Genomic DNA, 19802 nt, shown 5'->3' on the forward strand with positions numbered 1-19802 from the left:
TCATATTAAAATGTTATTAATGAGATATTGTACCTTCTTTTGTAAAGTTTGAAAACTTCAAAATCCAGCATGTATTTTACACTTAGATCATATTTCAATTAAGATGCTAAATTTTCATCAGAAATTCTTAATCTGCATTTAGATTACATAAAACATACAGATGAAAAATACATCAATATACCCAAGGTGTTCCAAGCATACTTTAGTTTCCTAACAAGTGAATTGAGTATCAACTTTTAAAATTACAATTCGATTAAAATTAAATAAAATTAAAAAATGCAATTACTTAGTCACTTTAGCCACATTTTCAGTACTCAGTAGCCACATATAGTTTATGACTACTCTGTATTAGTGAAACCTAGAGAAAACACAGTGTTAAATATAAAGGTATACATAGCTTATAAGGAAAAGAATTAATAGTATTTTACATTTTACAAGCAGTCATCAAAAGAAGGTTGGAATAGTTATGTGAATACCAGAAAAACAAGAGTTCAGAGGTAGAACTATTATGAGGGATAAAAAGAGACATCACATGATACAAAAGACTAAAATTTTCATGTGGATGCGTACAATAACAAATATTCGTAATGTATAAAGAAATAATGACAAAACTGAAGAAGAAATGACAGACTATATCTATAGCTGGAGATTTCAGCACTACTCTCTCAGTAAGTGCTAGAACAAGTTGACAGTCACATGGCTCGCAGCGACCTGACGACACCAGCATTTAACCTGACTTAATTAGCATTTATAGCACACTTCATGCCAACAACAGGAGAATATAGCTTTGTTTTAAAGCTGTGTGAAACATTCATCAAGATAGTCAATATGCTATGCCATAAAACAAATTTTAACAAACCTCTAAAGATTGAAATTATATTTAGTATGCTCTCTCATCACAGGAGAATTAAAACAGAAGTTATTAATAAAGAGATATCTGAAAGTTCCTAAATACTTGGAAATCAAGCATTATACTTCTATATAACCAATATGTCAGAAAAGAAGTTACAAGAAGTCACACCATATGAGTTAAATGCAGCTAAAGCAGTGCTCAGAAAAATGTATAGCTTCAAATGCTTATATTAGAAAAAATAAGTTTATATAATCAATCATCTTGACTCGCACCTTAAGGAACTAGAAGCAGCAAAGTAAGTTGAGCCCAAAAGAAGTGGAAGAAAGTAAATAAAATAAATAGAATATGGACAAACAATAAAGAAAATAAAAGTTTGTTGAAAACATATGGACAAACAATAAAAAAATAATAAAAACTTTGTTGAAAAAAATCAACATATATATGTCCATGCCTCTCTTTCGCTTTGTCACAGCTTACCCTTCCCCCTCCCCATATCCTCAAGTCCATTCTCTAGTAGGTCTGTGTCTTAATTCCTGTTTTACCCCTAGGGTCTTCATGATATATATTTTTTAAATTCCATATATATGTGTTAGCATACGGTATTTGTTTTTCTCTTTCTGACTTACTTCACCCAGTATGACAGACTCTAGGCCCATCAACCTCACTACAAATAACTCAATTTCATTTCTTTTTATGGCTGAGTAATATTCCATTGTATATATGTGCCACATCTTCTTTATCCATTCATCTGATGATGGACACTTAGGTTGCTTCCATCTCCTGGCTATTGTACATAGAGCTGCAATGAACATTTTGGTACATGACTCTTTGAATTATGGTTATCAGGACCAGACTGGTGAGCTATGCAGTTTTCTATATTTAGATAGGAGGAAGAGTTGGAGGGGAGGTGGAAAACCCACACTGCGATGAATATAACCTTATACTAAGATCACAAAGAGGGAGACTCAAGGGGTCCACTGTGAGGGCTGGCACTGTTGGGGCCTTCTTGATTGATCCTGCTTGGGCTTTGCTACTACTTGCCTTTCCTCCCACTGCCTCAGGGACTTGGGTTGAGTTATACCTGATGGAGACATGTTTATCCTTAATCATTAAACATCTTAGTAAGAGGGCCATAATGGAATCCTTAGTCCTAGCCTGAACTCATGATGCTTCTAAGTCAGGATCTGACCTCGTATAATAAAGGAAAAAGCAAGTTGAAAGGCAGTTTTGCCTGAGACTTCAACCTAGACCACTCACCCCCTGAGGAAGAAAGGAGCTCCCCATGTTTCTAAACCTCATGTCCCATATACTCTGTCCCAGTGGGCATGACCCTATGTGATGTGTTGTCTCCTAAAATACTCTTGTATTGATATTAAAATGGCTATCTCTACACTGCACTTTGTTGTATCTGGTCTTTTATAGATTTACTCATTGAACCTGCATTGGTTTTATCATCCCTTCTTTTTCCACCCAGCTTTTTTGGCGCCTTCACTGTTCACTCTGTGTCCTTTCCCCATGTCTTCTGTTTTAGGCTGGTTTCCTGTCTTATATGAGGCAAGTAAAGGGCGCTGGCCAGAAAACCACTATTGGAATCCTGACCATACATTTCTTCTCTTTTTATTTTTTTTAATTGAAGTATAGCTGATTTACAATGCTGTGCCAATCTCTGCTGTACAGCAAAGTGGCTCAGTTATACACATATATACATTCTTTTTTCATATTCTTTTCCATTGTGGTTTATCCCAGGATATTGAATATAGTTCCCTGTGCTGTACAGTAGGACCTTCTTGTTTATCCATCCAGTATATAATAGTCATTTAAATAGTTATGTGATAAGAACAAATGATTTCACTCTCAGGGGCTTACAAGTCCCATCTATACAATTAAGGGATTGAACTAGAATTCTGTTATTTCTCTTATCTTGAATACTCAAGAATTCTGAGCAGGACCTCAATATCTGTTCACTAAGGTAGAGGATGGCCCAGAGCTGAGTTCTGTTAAGCTGTTGCATGAACTGGCATTAGGAAGATTTGTGCAACTTGCACAGTGGCAACTGACCTCCCAAGACTTTCTTCCAAGTTTACTTACAGCTGAGCGTGACTTATGGAATAAGGATGTGGCATCACCTAGAAGCTTGTTAGAAATGCAGAATTTTAGGCAACCCCAAGAACTACAGTATCAAAATCTGTGTATTTTCACGAGGTCTCCAAGTGATTTGTATGCACATTAAACTTGAAATGAGGGCTTAGTCTTTTCATAAAATAGGCTTTGTATCCAAGTTTGTCATCTAGATAGTCCCTAATGAGGTAATGACAGAAGAGACAGCTTCCTAAGGACCATAAAACTTGTAGAATTACCCTTTGCCCACAAAAACGATGGCCCTTTACATTTATCATGCAGGGCGTTTATTATTACATTTATTGTTCACCTCCCCTTTTCTCACCCTCAGCTTCCAGACTTGGGGCTTAGGAACTTCTAAAGCAAAAAACAAGACAAAGAACAGTCTTAGTTTTGTCTTCTTTAAAACGCAGAATCAACTACAGTTTTAAAGTAGCATGGTTTTATTTTTCCATTTGCACTCTCATGCTGTAAAATGTTGTACCAACTATAAATTCCTCAGATGTAAACAAGTGTCTGTCTGCATAATCAACAAAGATATTTTGGCACCTGTACTGAAGCCCACTTTCAAGGCTGGTGCTTCATGTTTTAGGAAAATATAAAGCACCATCTGTACTTTCAGGGACTGATGATCTGGGCAAGGAGCCCAGGAGAGAAGCTGCTCTCATCTCCCATTGGTTATCCTCACCCTGCAGTTGTTTCCTGGCTGCTGCAGACTTGGCCACAAGAAGGAAGGCAGGTAACATCGCCTCAAGATTCTCCCACTCAGACTGAGCCCAGTGCCTTCAGTGCAGGGTACCCTGTTCTACATAGACTTACTATTAAACCCACTGCTATTTTCCCCAAGTCTAATATAGCCATGCTGGGAATCATTCAGCATTTGCTGTTTCTCTCCCAACTCAGCCGTTGCTTCCTTAAAAACAGTCCATCTACCTGAAGTATCTGATTGACAGGAAGAAAAACTCCATGCCACACCCCCTATATTGTTCTTCCTTTCAGTTCTGTCAGTTTTTGCCTCATGTATTTTGATGTTCTCTTGTTAGATACGTACACATTTAGAATTATATCTTCTTGGAGATTTGACCCTTTTATCATTATGTAATGCACACCTTTATCTCTGATTATTTTCCTTTTTCTGAAAACTGCTTTGTCTAAAATGAATACAGTTACTCCAGCTTTCTTTTGATTAGTGTTAGCATGATATATATCTTTATTACTTTCCTTTTAATGTAAGTCTTTATAATTAAATTGGGTTTCTGGTGATATATATATATTTTATATCATATATGTATCTTATATCATATATATATATATATATATATATATATATATATATATATATATATATATCTTATCTTAACCACTGGACCACCAGGGAAGTCCCTGGTACCCAATGTTACGTATACTTGGGTTTTGTGTTTTTAGCTACTCTGACCATCTTTAAATCTTAGTTGTTGCAGTACTGCCCTGGTGGTGCACTGGTTAAGAATCCATCTTCCAGTGCAGGGGACACAGGTTCGTTCCCTGGTCCAGGAAGATCCCACATGCTGTGGAGCAACTAAGCCCGTGCGCCATAACTCCTGAGCCTGCGCTCTAGAGCCCTCGAGCCACAGCTACTGAAGCCCTCGTGCCTAGAGCCCGTGCTCCACAATGAGAGAAGCCACTGCAATGAGAAGCCCGCACACTGCAACGAATTGTAGCCCCGTCTCGCAACTAGAGAAAGCTTGCGCGCAGCAACGAAGACTCAGCGCAGCCAAAAATAAATAAGTAAATAAATTTATAAAAATAAATTAAAAGGCTTAGCAATTGAACCCTAGGGCATTCCAGCATTTCGAGGTCGGGATAATGTGGTAAAGAGAGATGGAAAGATAGAGCCAAGAATAAGTTTGTATCTGGAAGCCAAATAAGTAGTTAAAAAAGAACAGAGTGAACTTCTGTGATACATGGTTTGAATATATCAGATAAAAAGATGAATTAGAATTGATCACTGGATTTGGTAACATGGAATTTGTTGGTGACCTGAGAGAGTTGTTCTGGTGGAGAAGTTTGCAGTGGGATAAATAGAGAACTTAATTAAAAAGCACACAGGTTGGTGAAGAGTGTTACTATCCCACAACTGTTTTGCTCTTGGACTCTTCCAGAAAACACATAGGTGTTACCTTTGAGATATTGGAAGGCAGGTACATTATTCACACATCTAATAAATTGTTATTGAACGCTTTTAGGTACTGTGCTAAGTGTTAAAAAATACAGTAGTTAATTGGAAAGATGTGATCCTAGCTTTCAGGGAAATTATTTGCTGGACTTATGAACAGGATGGTAATATAATGCTAAAAAAGTATTTAACCTACCCAGTCCAATTGGGAAGAGAAGGCTTCAAAGAGAAAATTATACATGAATTAGGACTTAAGTTATTTAGGCAAAGAAATGGGAGGCAAGCATTCCAAGCAAAAGTGTAAAGATGAGCATGAAGGTGTGAAATACTATGAAGAATCCTGGGAACTACAAGTGGTTTGAAATGCCATGAATTTATAGTAAAATGGCAGTGATAAAAGAGGTCAGAAAACTGAAGCATAGTTCTCTGTCTTTTCTCTTTCCAATTTTAGTTATTGCATAAAATAATTTTCAAACTCAAGTTCATTATAATTATTAATAAGTAGATATCACATTACTATTTGTGAAATCCCATGTTGGTATAATAATATATCTTATTTTTATGTATTTTATAAATAATAAGCAATTGATATAATAACAAATATAGTAATTATTAATTGTATAGCTTTCCAGAAATATGTTCTTTCAAAGGTGAATTTACTACTTAGTCCAGTGCATTAAAATAGAGTAGGACAGACCTGGTTACGGTTCTACCATATTTTTGGTACTCACTCTGGCAAATTTCCAAACTCTACTGCCCTCTTCTCCCTACTGGATCTCTTGGAGCAATGTTTGTAGACCCAGCCCTGCCTCAGCTTTGAGGACCATTGCTGCCCTTCGAGTGGAAGCATTGCAGGTTTAAGCAACTGGGCCTCAGAGCAGCTTTTCCTAGACCTCAGTTTCAATTCCCTTCCTGTTATGTTGCTCTTTCCTTGTGTCCGCAGCTCTGATAATAGGATCTTACCCTTGTTGTCTGGGCTCATACCCCAATTTAGGTCACTTGGTCACGACCTTGGTCTTCCTGGACTGGGGTTCTGCTTATTCATTTGAATTCTCCTTCATGGAGTCCTGCATCTTGTCCCTGGATCCAAGTCCAGAGGATGTATGGATATATCTCTGTTATAAATAAATAAGTATGTGTGTGTGTGTGTGTGTGTGTGTGTGTGTGTGTGTGTATGACACAGAGATACATCTCTTTAGACATATGTTTTCTTTTCTTTTTCTTTTGTAGGGATGCTGTATTGCATCTTCTAGGATATCTGCTGGTTACTAAAAGTTTTACTCTTCCTGAACTTTGACCTACTTGTCTTCTTGTGCCATGGAAATGAAATACTGTAGTTTGCTTGACAGACTGGGCTATATCTCAAATCTGCTAGATTAGTGATCTCCCTGCTAGTACCTGGTCTGCTTCAACAGATACAAGGGTTGTTTCAGTATTGTACCCTGCTGAGTTACCTGAACCATATTCCAGAAGTATACAGGCTTTGATAGGGGGAGTGGGGACCACATAGAAGCATGAGGAATCACTTAGGAATTAGCGATTACTGAGGACACCAACTCACTCAAGAGAGTTTCCAGGGATTCAAGTTCCTGATATTTCTGTCATTCCCATCTCTCCCCAATAAAAATGCAGAAAATGTAAGTTTCATTCCTATGCTTATTACTTTAGCTCCTCCATTAAGTGGGTCACACCTCTCCCATAGGAACCATTAAATTGTTAGGAAGCCCAACAAGCAATTGAGCACTTTCCCACCAGAAGAAAAAAAAACAGGGAAAAAGGAAAAGAAAGGAAGGAAGGAAAATAACAGCTTAAGAAATTTATCATCCAGTGAATAGCCATCATCCTACTCATCCATTTGGTTCACAGTCCAATTCTTACCCACTAGTTTTTGCAGAGGAAAGAAGAAACTCAACTTGGCCACTCACCCCAGACCCCAAGCCTGCCAACAAATAATAAAGCACCTGTCACTGGACCAAGAATGCCTACACTTAGCCCTGCTATTCATAATCAGAAAGTTCTGCTGAATGATTAGTTGATAAGCCAGTAGTTGCTAGAATATGCTAGTGCCTTACTTGAATTTCTGGAGCAGAGGAAAAAGGTGTTAAACAAGGCACATTGTTTTCCCTCACTGAAACAATCACTCTTGTGAATGATCCAAATATAGGGCAAAATTTCCTACAAGTGAATCATAACAATACAACTCCCTTGAGAAATACCTACTGAACTTTCTGGGACTCAATCCCTATGAAACATAACTTTCATAACTGTTCAGTTCAGACATAAACTGTCTCTCTCTCTGTCTCTCTGTCTCTCTCTCTCTCGTTATAGTTCAAAGCCATAATCTTGTCATGGGATACAAGATAAAAATGGTAAGGTCTCTAAGGGTATACATAAGACTCCTCCAAACTCTAAAGTAAATCTATTAATAATTCTCCTCTTATACAGGGACAGCTGCTTTCTGCATGGGGTCATCTTGGGAAGCAGTGAGGATGTAGTGGAAAGAGAGATACACCTGAGGGTGCCTGGGCTCTTCTGTCTAAATTTAGGAAAGTCACAATTACTCTGAGTTCAATGTCTTTATTTGTAAAATGGGGTTAATAAGAACCACCTTACTTAGTTCTTGAGAAATTTAAGTTTAAAAATGCAAAAGTGCATTGAAAAACTCAAGCCACCATAAATGTAAGGTGATATTAGTTACGAATGAGTATTTGAAAATCCGAATTAGTTACAAGCTTGTTTTTCTTTATAACTCAGAAGAGTTATATCATTCTGGATCCATTAACCAACTCTGTTACGTTGGTTACGCTGTTTAAGCTCTTTGAGACTAAATTTTCTACTAGAAATCGGGGGAAATAATACTGCCTGCCTAATAGGTTTCTAGTGAGAATTGAAAGAGATAATACCTGTAGAGCGCTCAGCAGAATTCTGCTATATAGCAAATGTACAATAAATGTTAGTTATTAAAACTGTGGTCTATTCACGAAGATATCCCAACAGGCCACTCCCATCTTGCGAAACACTGAGTAGCATCTGGACTCCCTCTGTGACTCCTGTTCTTCTTCTTTTAAAATGTTTTCACAATAGTCTGGCTATTGTTACTTTTGTTATCACTGTGGTTATATTCATAATTTCTTTTGCATAAGGGTTAGTAGAATTATTATCATTGAAGTTCTACTTTTATTGTGTTAGATATCATTGAAAAGTTTTCCAGTATAAATTAAATCAAATAATTTCAAAATTAGTGAGAACTTTAAATCAAGTCATTCATTCAAATTGAGAATAACCTTAATGGCATACCTGAAAGATGATTCTGTTTACACTTTATTGGATATTTCTAGACCAGGAAATAACTCCATCATAAGAGCTGCTTATTTCATCAATGTACATTTTCTAATAAGTAAACTTTCTACATTGAAAATAGATCTGTCTTTCTACCAGATCTGCCCATGATTTCTGAATCACCCATGAAACAGTGCATATAAAGTCCACATGGAACAGCCTTGCAAGCATTTGAAAAATCACATTATATCTCTGTTTCTCTTTGGGTGCAGAACTCAGATCTCTGGAATTCATCATTGCATTGAGCTTAAAAGCATTGGCTTTAAAATTATAGTCTCAGCTCAGCCACTTTCTAGTTATGTAATCTTCAGGTTATTCAGTCTGCTTTTCAGTTTCTTTGTCAAATAACATCACCTACTTTATAAGGTTTCTTTTGGAGATTAAATGTAATAATTTTGAGAATTAGCATAGCACTTAGCATGTGGTAAATGCTTACTATGAATTGTTAACTGAATATTAGCTATTTAGTCAATCATTTTCCTTTTGAGAAGGTTTACAGCCAACCCCTTTATTTATACTGGTCACCCTCCTATGAACGTATACTCCCTTTAGGAGTATTGACCTGAAGGACACGTAACGATAGTAGACGCATAATAAATAATAAATAACTGATTAGGTTTCTACCTGGAATAGTGATGTTTATTAGAGGTAACTGTGTAATTGCATGGATGTATAGATAATTTTAAAAGCAGTAGACAAATGATATCACTAGCAAAAGCTTGAAGGTGTATAAGGCAACCAAAAAGAGGGATAGTATTGCAGGTGATCTAAGGTTAGAATTGGAGCTCATTCTACCGTACAAATAATCTTGGAGGAACATAGATATTTCCCACTTTAGAGCATCCCTTTCTTATGATCTCACTATTAATTCATAGCTGGATGATGAATAAGGTTGACAAACTAATTCCTCCCTCAAAACTATCACTGAGTTCCAAAAGGGCTTCAGGGGATCTGAATAAACTTCCAAGGAAGCAATCCAGGAAGAGTGAGTGTGTACAGGTCTTGATTGCACAAACCCTATGAGGCTCAATATTTTATAAGTAGGAGAATTCAAGCTCCTTTGGCTGGAGCACCCTGTGCTCTGCTCAGAAGCAGTCAATGTGAGGTCTTGTTATAAAACTGGAAAACGTAACTGCATTCTCAGGTGGACTATGTGCCCATGTCTCACCATTAGCCTCTGCTCCCCACGTAGTTGGGGGCCACACACAGGGACCTTCCTAGTCCTTGTGACTTCTTTTTCCTGAAATGGACTTTAAAAATCAAACTGTATTATAGAATCATAGATTATAATGGTATCTAATCATAGGCAAGGACCAAAGTCCTCTGACTTTGCTGCCCAAGGGGAGGTGATCCAGAGCTCACAGAAATCTGCCTTTCTCAGAGACACTATTCAGGTATGGCAAGAATTAGTGATAAGAAGCAGGCTGTCAGCAGCATACTTCCCCCAGAGTATCACAGTTTTTCCCTTTGCTGTCATCACTTTTGCTCAATTCTAGGGTGGTGTGTGAGTGACTCGTTTTGGCTTGGTCATTCTCTTAGTTGTGTTTTTCAGTGGCACTTGCCACAGTTTATGATTGGAATCCCCATGTTGAATGTGGCTCTATGACTTGAAACCTCCTACATTGGAGTTGATACTAAGGTATAGTGTCAAAAGAATGGGAAAAGCATGTTGTCTCTTCTCTAAAACTAAATTAGATATTAACTAGGTGTGCTGTAAAGTCAAGACTGGAAATGACCAGGAAGAAGTAAGACAAAAAGACTTTTCCCACCTTAGTATAAAATGGTGACGTGAACCCATCTAGAAGGGTGTTACTGCCTAGCAGTGGAAGAGGCTCTTAGAAAACAGAGGCAGACAGAAGGCAGATTTCCTAATGAAGAGTGAAATGAAAGAGGTTTCAGTCTTGTCTCTGTCACATACTAGCTTGCAACTTTGGGCAACATGCTTAATTTTTCTAAGCCTCAATTTTCTGATCTGTAGATGGAAATAGTAGTAGTTTCTTCATATAGGTTTATTGAAAAAAATGAATCATATTTTGAAAGTGTTGAGCCCAGTTCTTGGAACATAGTAAGTTTTTATTATTATTGAGTGAGTAACGAGGTGAAGGAGGTCCCTGTGTTTAACCCTCCTCATTAGAGCTGTTCTTTGACTTTCTGCTATGTGGGTTATTGTATTTCTCTTTTCATCACAGTAACACAAATTTGATACTTCACTTTTGCTAATGTTTCAGAGTCACCTTACCTCCACTTAAAAAATGTTAAAAAGGACCAGGAGAACCAGAGCAGCATCTCCTGATGGAGTTGGGGACATTATACCTCCAGGATGTAACCTGAAGAGGATGTGATGTAAGTCTGTTTAACAATATTATTTCATAAAACATTTATTTGCAAATAATTATAGAATACCAACATTAAAGGAAGGTACTTAAACACTTAAATTTAAGAAACATAAAATATAGGAGGCTGCCGGGCGGCCGCCATGCAATCAGGCAGTGCGCTGACCGGCCCGGCCGGTCGGCCCCTTCTGGGTCCTCCCTTTGCAGCCCGTGCGGGGCCGTCTCAGAGACCCCGCGTCGACGGCTGCTCAAACATCAGGCTGGCCCCCGAAAGGACGCTCCCCACATCCCCAGCTGGGGGCCCTGCGTAGACCTGGGGCGGACGCCCCCTCCTTCCCTTCATGATTCATTTGTAGCGCAGTGGCGATGGATGATGAGGATGGGAGATGCTTACTAGACGTGATTTGTGACCCTCAGGCCCTCAATGACTTCTTACATGGATCTGAGAAGCTTGACAGTGATGACCTCCTGGATAATCCCGGGGAGGCCCAAAGTGCCTTCTATGAAGGTCCTGGGCTCTCCCTGTGACGTGTGACCCATCAGCAAGTCTGAATCTACTTCTAACGTGATCCCTAATCCTTGCGCTTCTGGCCTCTTCACTGCTACTCCAGCCCAGGCCACCATCTCCGCTGAGAGCCTTCCAGCTACTCTCCAGGATTCACGTCTTGCCGCCCACGGCCCCCACACAGCAGCTAGAGCTTTGCACAGCCTCCCCTGGTTCCCGTGGCAGAGTCTGTGCTTTGCCACACCGTGGCCTGGAAGTGGGTCTCAGCCTCAGCAGCCTCCTCAGTGTGGCTTCCCACCCCCGCGCCATCCACCTGCCAGCGTCTGCCACTCCCTGTCACTCCCTCGGACTTGGCCCCCTGCTGTACTTTCCTCATGTCGCTTTGTGGTGGACACAAGGTCTGACTCCCCAGTGGCCATTTCTGCTTCCCCTTCTTTTCCTGGCAAATGGGATTCCAGTTTTGACCGGGTGACAACAAATTTGAGGGAACACACTGGTTCTCCCCAGTCCTGGAACTGAGGAGAACCGGGGGGGGAACACAACTTATGCTTTTGCCCTGGAGACAAATCTTGAGGGTCCGGGATAACGGTGGCCACTTCCCTTTCCACTGCCAGGGATCAGTTTAGAAAGAGCACGGGCTACAGTTCTGGCCGAGGAGACGTGAGGGGCGTTCTGTTGGGCGCTGCTACAAGCTTTCCTCACTTTTAAAAAGGGGAACAAGGAAGGGAGGGAGCTGCTCTCTGCCCTGCACCCTCCGAAGGTTTGGGTGCTCGGCGTAGAAGAGGGGATTCTTGCTGCTGCTGCTGCAGCCGACTTGCAGACGCTGGCCACTGCTGGTAGGCCTTGACTTCACCGTGGGGCCACGGGCACCACCACGTGTCCTGAGAGCTTAAACCTACGCTGACTCCTCTGTTATTACGGCCAAAAGCATACGCACTATAGATATCTAAACTCACCTTTTTGCTGCTTTATCACTGCTACCTTCCCGCTCCTAAAATGTAAGCTCTGTGAGGGGAGGGGCCTTGTCCCTCCATCACTATGTCCCCATCACGTGGACTGGGCATTGTCTGGCACAGCTACAGTAGGTGCTTGATAAATGCTGGCTGCATTAATATATGAGGCTCCTCCAGGGCAGGGATTCAGTTTACTCATCACTGTGGCTTCTGGGAGCGGCAGGGGCTCAAAAGCCTTCGCTGGATCAACAGGCAGGGAAGCCAGAAGACAGCTGCTTAAGAACCCAATTTAATAAGATTTACAAGTCAACACGTACAAAAACAACCTCACAATGTACAAGTCATGGCAAGACTAGGGACAGAATTCGAAGGCAGAGAAACCCCCGGTAAAGGGCCCCAACACGGTGGAGATCTGAAGGTATTTCCCACTGATTCTCGACATCTTGGCCTTATCTAACAAATGTAACCAAAGCCTGAAACTGAGGCTAAGATTGAAGAACTACCCAGAGCTAACCTTTGCCGCTCCAAGCCTCTCTGCTCTGGAAGGAGTGGAACTGAAAGAAGGCAAGAGACCATGAACCTAAAGAGAACAGAGCCTCTGGTACAGCTGCCAGGGCCTTCACGGTGGTCAGATGACTGTGCGTCCCCTGCCTGCTCGTGGCATAACGGCTTTCATGTCTGCAAGCTGGGCTGCCCGCTGGGGACGGGGACGGGGCCAGGGAGGCAGAGGGGTGCTTTGGAGTGGCTAAAGGAGACGCGACAGGGCTGCAGGTGCCCGTCCCAACTGGCTGCCCATGCAGAGGGCCGATGCCAGCCCCCAACTCGCCCTCCTCCTCCTCCAGTTGGAAGGGCTCCATGGGCCACCTTGCCCTGATGGTGGGCTCCACGTGGTCCTGAAGCCGGTGCCGCTTCATGTGGGCATTTCGAGTCTTGATCTTGTCAGACACCCTGAGGAGGCACCAGAGGACACGGGTCAGAGCAGGGGGAGGCGGGTAGCCCTGAGGGGGGGACCCCAGGGGGCTGAGGGCAGGCGGTGTGGGAGCATCCAGGGAAAGGGCGGTACCTCTCACACTCCCGGCAGGGAAAGAAGCCCTGGCCCTTCCTGCTCCCCGGCAGCTCAGGGGTCCGCTTCGAGCTGGTGTTTGGGCTGGAGTTGGGGATGGACTCCCTCCTGTAACTCTTAGTCGTTCTCTTTAATTCGGGGGTTGGACGGCGGCTGGGTTTCCTCCGAGGGCTACAGGTGACCTGCAGAGGGGGCAGAGATGATGAAAGGGTGCTGACCGCCCCGTCGCCCTTCTAAGGGAGAAGCAGGTGTCCAGAGCACAGACGTCGCGGGGTGCACCCCCCCACTGCCACCCAGCTTGGATGGGCACCGGGCATCCAGATCCGTGCTGAACTCCAGAAGCCCTACCCCGAGATCCTCTACCTTCGCTTTTGTCCTGTCTGCTTCATCCAGCTCTCTCTTGACCCTCTTTTCCGGCACTGGGGCTCGGCCGCAGTCAAACTGGATCATTTTTTTCTGGATGTAGTAGTACTCAACACACTGGGCTACTGTTTTTGTCTGGACCTAGTGGAGGAAGACAGAAGCCGGCTAAGGACAGTGCCTCAGGAGCAGCAGTGAGTATGGCCTTGACGCCCTAAATCCCCTCCCCATGGGGCCAGCCGCCACTTTTTTTTTTTTTTTTTTTTTTGCAGTACACGGGCCTCTCACCACTGTGGCCTCCCCCGCTGCGGAGCACAGGCTCCGGGCGCGCAGGCCCAGCGGCCACGGCCCACAGGCCCAGCCGCTCCACGGCACGTGGGATCCTCCCGGACCGGGGCACGAACCCGCGCCCCCTGCATCAGCAGGTGGACTCTCAACCACTGCGCCACCAGGGAAGCCCGAGCCGCCACTTTTTGAAAGCCCTCCTGAAACGTCTCTCCCCTACGGCTTGGTATGCTCCTCTGCTACAGGGGACAGAGAATCACAAAGTCCTCCTGGGGATGAAGGAGTTCAGAGAGAAGCCACCAGAGTCAACACCATCTAAGCTCTGCACGCTCTGAGCAACAAGGCTGGCCCAGGAAGGCTTCTCTCCAGGAAAACGCACACAAAGGTACACACGGCCGCCCCGGACCTGCTGGCACTGGCCTGGAGTGTCGTCAGCAAGACGGCCCTTGCGGTGGCAGTAGGGGAAGAAGGCTTACCCACAGGCAGCAGCGTGGATTCACAAGGCTGAGTCCCCTCGCTCCAGGACAGCTGTCCCTGAAAGCGGCAGGCTGCCAGCTGCCACCCCAGCCAGAGCACTAGAGGATTACCTGCTGACATACTGGCTACAACCAGCTTATCTCCGGTTACCAGGACCCCAGGGGCGAACAGCCCGCTCACCCTGGCACACCTGGCCCCGACCAGCCACCTGCAGAAACCGGGAGCCAGAAAGGGGCTCTGGGAATGATCCAGCCCCAGAAGGTGGGCGGGGAGGGCTGAGGCCCAGAGAGGGGAAGGCGCTGGCTTAGGGAGACAGGTCTCCTCAGTACAAGGGGGCAAATGGCAGAACCCTATGAAGAAGCGGAATGGGTAGAAGGAAGACGCCACGTGTCTGGTACACAGCAGGTACCCAGTGAGGCTGGCAGTGAGGTTGAGGGAGGGCAAGCGGGGGTCTGGCCACTGCCCTGCCCTGGATGCATGGGTGCGCACACACACACCCCTGGGCCCAGCTATCAGGCGGGCAGGGTAAGAGGCCTCCCTGGCCTGAGTCTACCCATAGCGGCTGGCAGTGGCCGGGAACCAATGACAGCTGCGGTCATCACCTCCCGCCTCTGCCCTCAGCCACCAAGGCAGGCAGCAGGCCACCCTCGGCCCACACTCAGGGAAGACTCGCAGAGGGAGAGCGGTGACAGGCGCCCAATCGCTTCCTTCCGCCCTGGCAGTCCCAGGCACAGGCTCAGCTGCCTGTCGGTGGTGGGGAGGGGGGCGTTTCCAGGACTCCTGTACGAAGTGCTGACACAGGGCGAGGCCTCTGAGGCAGGTGAGGCAAGCAACGAGGCCCCAGGGAGCTGGCCACCTGCTTGGGGAAACCGGGCAGTGATCCACATGGGCCCTCCGGCTCTGCTTCACAAGGCAAGCGGCCAGGGGTGGAGGCAGGGGGTGTCCAGGCCAGGCTCCCATCTGATGGGAGCCGAGGGCTGCCCCTCACCGGACGTTTATCACACGCCAGGGGCCGTGCTGGGCACGTCTGTGCTTTATCTCACGTGTGGTCTCTGCTTTACCAGACCAGGAAATGGAGACCCAAAAGATTAGGTGTCTCCCTGAGGTCACAGGGGAGCAGGCTCCCCCGGGCCTCAGAGACCACAGTGAGCCCCACCCTCTTTGACTGGGGTGGGCAGTCGAGATGCGGTGGTGCCGGGACGCTGCCGCTCCAACACCGCTCCCGGCTCTGCCCACACTAGGCTCTCCCCTGAGCCACAGTGCCTCCTGTTCCCTGAGAGCCGCCGCCAGTACCAGATCCACCCCTTCCCACCCTCAGCATCCAGGGCAGAGAGCCAGGCTCGCTGATCTGATCCCTAGAGAAACCAAGTTGGCCTCTGAGCCCCAAGATGGGCACGTCACCACACCTAACCACTGCTGCCTTCCCACCGACGCCTCAGCCACCCTCCACGCTTCCGGAGGCCAGGCAGCGGGCCGCACCCCCGACCCGGGTCCTAGCACCCGACACACACCCTGCAGAGCATCGCTGCTAGCTGAAAAGGCTCAGGTCAAAAGCTGGAGAAGGACGCGATATCACGGTGCCAGGTGGGGCCTGTCCCCCGGAAGCACGGGGGCTTGTTTGAAGAGCAAGTGGCGCTGTGCACGTGCCATGAAGCCTGGCCTCAGCTCCCGCCCCAGACATCTGTCCTTCCAGTCACTCTGGAGCAGCAGCTAGGGCAGCTAGGTGCTGCTAGGGCAGCATCTGCAGGTCGACCAGTTCCCCAGAGAGAAGGCAGGCTGGGGGTGGGGGCCCTCTGCAGGGGACGCACAGACTTCTCTGGGTGATTCGAGCTGAAAACAAACACAAGGTCACCCTGGGTCATCATCACATCACCACGTGGCCTGCTGTGGCCCAGTGCTGCCAGCCAGGTGCACTTGGCTTTGTGCAGAGCGACGACGGCCCACCCAGTCACAAGGCCTCCCCTCGGTTCTTGCTGAGCCTGAGCTCACACGTGTGAGACACTCAGCTGCACAGGAGCCACCTGTCAAGTCTGGGAACAGAGAACAGCTACTTGGTCCACACAGACGTCAAATCCTCCACTGGGAATTAGATGTCCTGATGGCGATAACGAATCCGCCACGAATTCCCCAGCGCTGGTGTGTGAACCAGTGCTCACAGATCCTTGGAGAGACCCCCGGGCACTGGTGCCAACTGCCCTCTCGGGAAGGATAGGCCTTTATTCCAAGGTGATGCATCTCCTTTCTTTAAAAAAATTAATATTCATATATTTCCCATTCTCTTATAAGTGAATAGTGATAGTACGTGGTCATTTAAAAAAATGAGCTTCTTAAAATTAAAAGTTGGCAACCGAAAAAAAAAAGAAACATAAAATATAGAAACACTTTTCATTAGGATTTATGTTTTGCCAGATAATTTCACAGAAATTTCATTAACTTTACTAGGATACCAGGGTATCTTTGTTGTTCATGTTTTTGTTATAATTATTATTTTCATATTATTTGTATGATAAAACTATGTCTATGGAAGACATTGTATAAATTGTTTGAACTACTATAGCTAATAAATGGCAAAGCCCAAATTAAAATTAAGTGTTCTGATTTCTAACACAACTTTTTTCCTGATATTTTTCAGAAGGTAATGCATAGTGAGAGTTTGCTTCTCAAAGATTTTGTGAGATTTCAAAATGTAAATATGCCTAAAGAGAGTAAATCCATGAATTAAACAACTGTAAAAAGTTTCTTACTTAACCTGAGAATGTTTTTAATATATCTCAAAACTTCTGATCTTGTCATAAACAACCACCAGCCTCTCAAAACATTCTTTCCAGGGGTTGAATAGACTGGCTCTAAAATAGCCTTTTCTTATTACCTGATATTTTTATATAGAACTTGCCATTCATAAGCAGGCTGGTTATTGCTTGTTAAAAACACACCAAAGCGCTCATCAGCAGAAAGCTTAATCAATACTGGTGTTCAGACTTCGGTGTCATGGGTCCCTTTTCGAGGTCTGATTCCTCACAGGTGTGAGGAATGCTTCAGTGGTGACCGAGTTTATTCTGCTGGGCATCCCACACACAGAGCACCTGGAGACCGTGCTCTTTGTCCTGTTCTTGTCCTTCTGCCTCTTTACCCTGATGGAGAACCTGCTCACCCTACTGGCAGTTGTCTCCTCCATTCGACTTCACGCTCCCCTGTACTTCTTCCTGTGTAAACTATCAGTGTGTGACATATTTTTTCCTTCTGGTAGTTCCCCCAAGATGCTCTACTACCTCTCAGGGAACAGCTGAGCCATCTCCTATGCAGGCTGCATGTCCCAGCTCTCCTGCTACCATTTCCTGGGATGTACTGAGTGTTTCCCGTACACAGTAATGGCTTATGACCGCTTTGTTGCCATATGTTACCATCTGCGCTACACAATAATCATGAGTCACAGAGTGTATGCCATCCTGGCCATGGAGACCTCATTTTTTGGTTGTATTCAGGCCACCTTTCTAACTACTCTCACATTCCAGTTGTCCTTCTGTGGCCCCAATGAGGTGGACTGTTTCTTCTGTGAAATCCCAGTGATGCTGAAGCTGGCTTGTGCAGACACCTCAGCTCTGGACATGGCGGGGTTCATCAATGTGGGCCTCATGCCCCTCAGCTGCTTCCTTCTCATCCTCACCTCCTACAGTCGCATTGTCTACTCTGTCCTGCAGATCCGCTCTACAGAGGGCCAACGGCACGCCTTCTCCACCTGCAGTGCCCACTGCACTGCCATCCTGCTTTTCCTACATGCCAGTGGTCCTCATCTATCTCAGGCCAACCCCAAGCCCCTGGATGGATGCGCCTGTTCAGATCCTCAATAACCCGGTCACCCCCATGCTCAGCCACTTGATCTACAGCCTCAGGGATAAGGAGGTGAAATCATCTCAGAGGAGGGTCCTGCATCAACTGGGCTTCCTTCCTGAGCATTATAGAGAGAGATCAGTTGCTAACACTTCAACTGCACTTCATAGTTTATGAAACATTTTTATACGGTTCTCACAAATATCTTTGAATTTGAGAGGACAGGTATCATTATGATTATCTCCATTTCACAATGTGGGGACTAAGATTGGAAGAGATAAAGTGACTTGTTAAGGACACATAAGGAGTGATGGCAGCATGAAGACTCAAGGGCTGGCTCTCTGACCCTGGGACATGTGCGCTCTTGAGAATATCATTCAGCTGATGGGGGAAGGATGGAGATCACCCCAGTAGGCAGAACAACCTGGACCTTCTGCTTCTCAATACCTGTTTTCTTCATCCTCCCACATCCCCTCCTCCTCTTCTTTTCCCCTTCACCCTGGTGCTTCTTCATCTTGACTGCTTGTCTCCTCCAATGCCTGCAATTGAATAATCCCTCATTTTATTGGTCTAGGGGTTGTTGAAAAAATGGGACAGGTGCATCCCTAAGGCACCCTAAAAAACATAAAAGCATTGTGCGAAGAGAAGGATGTGAGGCTGGGACCTGAGACAGGTCTCTTGTGAGTGAAGCAGAGGGACTGGTGTACTGTATCACCTACAAACCCCTTCTGTTGGGCTCATCCGGGAAGCAGTCCTGGTTGTAGACACGCAGCATGTGAATGGGGATGTGGAAAGGGCAGACGGGGGAATCCATGGTGTGGTGACTGTGCTGCGATGCTGTGTCAGAAAATCTGGACTTGGCTTTTATTGCTCAGCATAACCAGGAGGCAATGCTACGTCCACACTGTCATTGTTTTGTACCTTTGGCTTTTCTGTTTGCTGAAAGGATTTGAGTTTGGTCCCCATGCCTACATGTCTTTATTTTTTGGCTGAAATATGCTAAGGCTGAAAAAAGTGCTATTTCAATAAAGTGAACTATTGTTTTCACGACAATTCATCGACCATACCAACACACTTGGGGAATATAGTTGCTATGAAGTTTATTCTAACAGTGATGTAGAGACAGAAGGACACTGGAAAAAGGATGATGGAAGAGAAGGGGGCAGAGGCAGAGACCATTTTCCCCGTCTCTGTACTTCTCGGAGTCAGAGAGCAGCCACGGAACCTTGCAGACCAGACCAGCACCAGTGTGTCTGTGTCTCCAGGCACTGGGGTGAGCTAACACTTGCTCCTGGAGTGGAGACAAACTCTTGCCTGGTCACTTCTCTTAAGCTCCTAAAGCCCCCCTCAGTGCTGTTTCTCCCTTGTTTCTCAGTAAACAAGAACCTAAAGGGAAAGGTGCAAGTACATTTCAAATGATTCCAAATTTAGTGTATCCCAAACCCTCCTCAAGTCTCTCTGAGTCCATTTCAAGGTCTTTTCCCATTCCTCAGTTTCCTGGTTGTAGCTGCTCAGATGGTCAGCCTAGAACAA

General features: G+C 45.0%; 1 protein-coding gene across 1 annotated transcript; it reads left to right on the plus strand.

The window, feature by feature from the left end:
- The first annotated feature begins 15624 nt into the window (after positions 1 to 15624).
- On the plus strand, positions 15625 to 18446 carry LOC132494270 (olfactory receptor 10D1B-like). The gene is given in 3 exon segments (XM_060105273.1): positions 15625 to 16018; positions 17463 to 18211; positions 18213 to 18446. Coding segments are annotated over 3 exon segments (1377 nt in total).
- Positions 18447 to 19802: the final 1356 nt, after the last annotated feature.

The sequence above is a fragment of the Mesoplodon densirostris genome, chromosome 7 (genome assembly GCF_025265405.1).
Source record: "Mesoplodon densirostris isolate mMesDen1 chromosome 7, mMesDen1 primary haplotype, whole genome shotgun sequence".
In the NCBI taxonomy this organism is placed as follows: domain Eukaryota; kingdom Metazoa; phylum Chordata; class Mammalia; order Artiodactyla; family Ziphiidae; genus Mesoplodon; species Mesoplodon densirostris.